Source organism: Glycine soja, chromosome 4 (genome assembly GCF_004193775.1).
Source record: "Glycine soja cultivar W05 chromosome 4, ASM419377v2, whole genome shotgun sequence".
Lineage (NCBI taxonomy): Eukaryota > Viridiplantae > Streptophyta > Magnoliopsida > Fabales > Fabaceae > Glycine > Glycine soja.
In genome coordinates this window covers 7,860,703-7,866,030 of record NC_041005.1, presented here as the reverse complement: position 1 = coordinate 7,866,030, position 5,328 = coordinate 7,860,703, and the positions used below count along the sequence as shown (strand labels likewise).

The 5,328-nt window shown below is 33.7% G+C and overlaps 1 protein-coding gene across 1 annotated transcript; it reads left to right on the top strand.

Annotated features, from left to right (window-relative positions):
• The first annotated feature begins 1,104 nt into the window (after window positions 1-1,104).
• On the top strand, window positions 1,105-3,291 carry LOC114409177 (transcription factor bHLH93-like). The gene is made up of 4 exons (XM_028372526.1): window positions 1,105-2,065; window positions 2,162-2,320; window positions 2,573-2,737; window positions 2,867-3,291. Exons 1-4 carry the CDS (start codon window positions 1,484-1,486, stop codon window positions 2,951-2,953), a joined length of 993 nt encoding a protein of 330 aa, XP_028228327.1. The 5' UTR covers window positions 1,105-1,483; the 3' UTR covers window positions 2,954-3,291.
• The last annotated feature ends 2,037 nt before the right edge of the window (window positions 3,292-5,328 follow it).

The following is a 5,328-nucleotide window of genomic DNA, read 5'->3' as shown; positions in this document are numbered from 1 at the left end:
ACCATAGCCAACTTCTATATATGCTCAAAAGAAAATGACATTTGTGAGGATGCTCTACCTAGCTATATATGGCTCTAGTCAGAAACCCTTCATATCAAGAGACGATTAAGCATAAACTTTTTTCCAAGAGTGGAAAATCCGTGACATATATATATATATATATATATATATATATATATATATATATATATATAGGCATGCTGAAGGAAGAGATCGAGGATCATACATAATCTGCCTGCAAATTATGTACCCATGTATATATGCAAGTAACTCAATTACTAGCATGATGTTATTGTTAGGTTTATCTTATATATAAATAGTGCAACTACTGAAACAGTTGCATGTATGTCTGTGTTATTTACATGTATGTGACACTTGATCTTCAGACCTGCAGGGTGTTCATATTTCAAGAGCTTTAATTACCAAGAAAAATTAACCGCTATAACAAGAACAATAATTATTATTTACACTTATCAGTATTTCAATAGTCATATAAATAGTGGATCAAGATTATGATTTTAGATCATATATAATAGTAGAGCCGAAACTGGAACAAAGACTCGTGAACCCCTACATGAACAATGCCCACTTAAATAAAAGGGTAAGTAGTTGAAGAGAGCCAAAAGTGCAAGCTAGAAATATCTATGACGTTGCATACTTGCCACTATAATCTAAATGCATAAGCCAAATCGTAATGATCTTTTGAAGATATAGCAACGTTGTATTGCACTATTACTATATTCATAAACGTAAGTATAATGTCATTAGAATGTTCTATTCTTGCCAGATGACGAGAGAGTTGGAGATTTAAACTAGAAAATGAAGTATAAATTGATAGTCTGGTTTTCTATTGGACATATAACATTATTACTATTTGCATTAACTATTAAGCGTAATGGATATATAGGAGAGGTAGTGCAGAAAGAACAAAATAAGAATACCAACTCATTTGAATTCGTGAGCTAAGCCAAGCTTCGGAGACATTGGAGAGTGGGACCCAACTCAGAAACTTTCTTTAAGGGTTGAGTGAGAGAGGTTGGTTTTCTATTCTCTTTACAACAATTTATATTACATAGCTTTAAACATACAAAGAACCTGGCAGGGTTTATGATGGTAACTCCATTCTTTTTTGCTTCCAGACAGATACGAGGGTCAAAGTTTTCTGAGAATACCAATTAAATATGTAGTTTGTGTTTGATTGCAGCGATTTCGGTGAAAGAGACATGAACCACTGTGAAATGAAAATAAAGCAGATTCCATCTCTCTGTCTTAGACTATAGGTTCTAATGAATACATCATCATCATACTACATTGCATATAATAATCCATACGCCACAAGCCTCGCTGTATTCCCCTATTTAAATACTTCTTCATCCTTATATAGTACCCTACGTATTCTCAAAACTCAAAAGGTGTGTTTCTTAAAGAATTAGCATATTCACAACATACACACACAAACATTTAGAGAAAGAAAGAGAGAGATATGGAGTTTTATGACCAGGATTTCTTGGAGGAATTAATGACTCTAAGAAGAGAAACATGGGACACCAATCCAAGAACAGAAGAAAACCAGTTCTTTGATGGTGGGAGTTTTGACTGCTTTGATCAAAACTCTCTACCTTACCTTCCAAACTCTTCTTGTGGTCAAGAAGTTCCTCAAACTTACAATAACGACTACCCCTTCAGTGAAATCTATGGCTGCTTACTTGATGAATCATCACCACAGATTATGGATTCATTCTATAGCACCCTTGATACTCCACTCAATACCCCTCCATTTCTTGGTCAAGAGGATTATCCAATATTGTCTATGATGGAAGAAGAGGAGCAGGGTTTGCTTGGGGAAGAGCTTAAGAATTTGGAGCTGCAAACCACATGTAAAATGGAGCCAACCCAATCCTCTGAAATGCCGGTTTTCAACATGGGAACGGGTCTGGAAAGAAAGAACCGATCAAAGAAGCTTCAGGGGCAACCCTCCAAGAATCTAATGGCGGAGAGGAGAAGAAGAAAGAGGTTAAACGACCGGCTCTCGATGCTAAGAGCAATTGTCCCCAAGATTAGTAAGGTATGCACTATGCAGTGAGTGAGAGCCATTCATTCAATGAGAGCTGTACTTACATAATGTGTAGATCTAATTTGTTGTGTTGAATGCATATCACAGATGGATAGAACATCTATACTTGGAGACACTATTGATTACATGAAAGAACTTCTGGAGAAGATCAACAATCTGCAGCAAGAAGTAGAAGTAGATTCAAACATGGCAGGCATTTTCAAAGATGTAAAACCAAATGAAATCCTAGTGAGAAATTCACCCAAGGTATGGATTTTCCCTATCACCTCCAAGAAGAAATTACTACGTAGTCCTTCGACTCCGACCTATTTTCATGTGATATAAAACTGAAATTTTCAATTTACCAAAAAGAGTTAATAAGACTCAGCTATGTGTCACATGGAGATTGATTAAAATATAATGGTCCTCAAACATGTAATAATTTCTCTGATAGACCTTTTTGAAATAATGGTGCAGTCCTGCATTGATTTTTATATTTTCCTATATTGGTCTTTGCAGTTTGAGGTGGAGAGGAGTGTGGACACCCGGGTGGAAATTTGCTGTGCAGGGAAGCCAGGCTTGATACTATCTACAGTAAACACTCTGGAAGCATTAGGCCTAGAGATTCAACAATGTGTTATTAGCTGTTTCAATGATTTCACAATGCAGGCTTCATGCTCAGAGGTACATTACTACCATGGTTTTTGGGCACTGCCTAATATATCTTATTTAGTTGCATATTTTCTATTCATCCCATATGGCGTTTTTTGATTGAAGTTAATCAATGCTATTATCCTGTTTGTTATGTAATAGGAATCGGAGCAAAGGACGATGCTGAGTTCTGAAGACATAAAGCAAGCGTTGTTTAGAAGTGCAGGATATGGAGGAAGATGTTTATGAGAATTGAACAGAGGAAGAAGAGCTGCAAGTGCACTTAGGATAGTTTTTTATTCCTCATAAGGAGTATAATTAACGTTCATTGGTTTTGTTCTCTCACATATGCCTATGACAGAGGCTAATTTTTTTAATATCGAATTGCCAGAGTATGCTGGACTCGTCCGTGTGATTCTCAGGCAAAATTGCCAATCATAAATGTTCATGTGGATAGTGGATGTAATAATTCAATTTATGGACGAAAGCCTAGTTATTAATTGTCCCTGAATCAATGCATGTGAAGAGCTCAAGCAAAAATGTTAAGACAAAAATAATAAGAGAGTAAAGTTCGGGTTTTGTTTCTATTCTTTTGGGACATGGCTTTTCAATCTCTCTTTTTGTGTAACTTCTATGTATAAAGACACTTTTCCTTAGAATGATGTGACATCGATAATTAAGTCCTTTCGTTTAATCTTGTGCTAGTTTTGTAAACGTAGGAACGTGATCTTTACTAATTTACTAATTTGTTCATTTTTCAATGGGGGAAAAGGATTAAAAAATTACAAAATTGTTCAATTTTCATTAGGACAAAGGATTAAAAATTGCAAAAGAAGAATTTATTAGGAAAAAAAAAAGAGGATAGGGAATATTCCTAACAGCAGCATAAAAACAGAATAAAAAGATACAAGCATTAGCTCCAAAAAGGTGTTTAATTCTTTTGAATGTACATAAAAATATTTAAAGAGTTTTCTCACTAAACTTGTTAAGAATTTAGAAGTAAATAGATAATTTTTTGAAAAAATTATGATACATTGAATAGTTTATTTGTACTTTCAAACATGTAGTGGCGTGTGGACAAAGTGAGACTCTGAAAAGTTTAAAAGTTTACGTTTTTTTTCTCTCCAAAATTTTCTTTTTTAACAGTAATGTTTCTCTAGCTCTCTCTCTCTCGCGTAAAACTACATGCGGATTTTAACCAAGATAATCCAACATAACTATAAAAGCACCACCATTTATGCATGTGCGGGCATGCATGATCTTTGATTATATAATCACCAAAAGAACCAACTTAGCTTGTCTCACGTAATGCTACACTCAAGGATGAATCTAGAAATCTATTCAAGGGAGGTTAAATTTTTTCTCTTCCTTTTTAATTATTTAAGTGTTTAAATTTTAATAAATAATAATTTTAAAAAATATTTATTATTTTTACACATAAAATTAAAACTATCTTTTTTAAAATAATAATAATTTTAACGGTTATCATAAAAACAATAAACTCACAGTTTTAGATAATTTTATTCTAGTTATCACCTTAATCATTACAGTAATAATAGCAAACACAACTTATATTATCTAATTTCCACTAATTATCCTTAATAATTATTATAATAGTAACATAAATAATTAATTTTACATAACTTTACATTAACTAACTTTAAAATATATATCTATTTATATGAGAAGTGTCAAGGAAGGAGATCCTCCCCTCTCCATCCATCCCTGGCTACACTCTTCTGCCTGGATCAAAATCATCAAAACAAGCTAGATTGTGCTTCCCCTTTACACTCTACAGATGAACGTACAATCTTTATAAACAGTAAGTGAAAATAGCAAACAGGAGACAACAGATTGCTATTGAAATATGTCAATATCCTTTAAAGCATAATTAAAAGGTTGTAATATGAATTACTAAGGATCATTTTCAGGGGTCTCAACAGAAGGCTTCAATCATCTTTTGGTCGACACTAGTGGCCGAAACGTGAGTGTGTGATAGAAATCAGAAGCCAACGTGCACATGTCGATTAATCCAAAAAAAAAATGAATAAGTCCAAAAACTTCAGGTATCAGGTATTATTATTGCATGTTAGTACTAACTCCAAAAATGTCGTTTCAGTGAGGGTGCATTGTGTCCTTGTACTACTATCCGTGTTCGCATTCTGTAACCAAAAGAAACGTGAAACATCCAAAGTTCATACACCTTAGGTACCACTTCGAAAATTAAAAAATTAATAAAAATAACACCTAGATTTCAATGATATAATACGCTTGTCATCTGCTTGTAAAATCAAATCAAAGTCTTATCCAACCCTTTTATTGGTTCTATTTTTTTTTCTCTCTATAGAGAGCTCAGAGTAGAGTTGCCATTGCCCCGCTTGGCGCTTGCTATATAATTCAAAGAGAATCTTTCAGATATGACCAATGCCTTGGCGTCACTGCTTTTTAGAAAGCTCAAATGTGAAAACAAATGTCACGTAAAGCCATTAACAAAGGGAAGAAGCTTAGATCTTATCTAATGAGTGCGTTCGTTTGCGAGAAAGAAAATGAAAAAAATAAAATAAAATAAAATAAGATGAGTCTCATATTTTTACCTTTTACTTCAATTCGTTCCCACTCTTCTA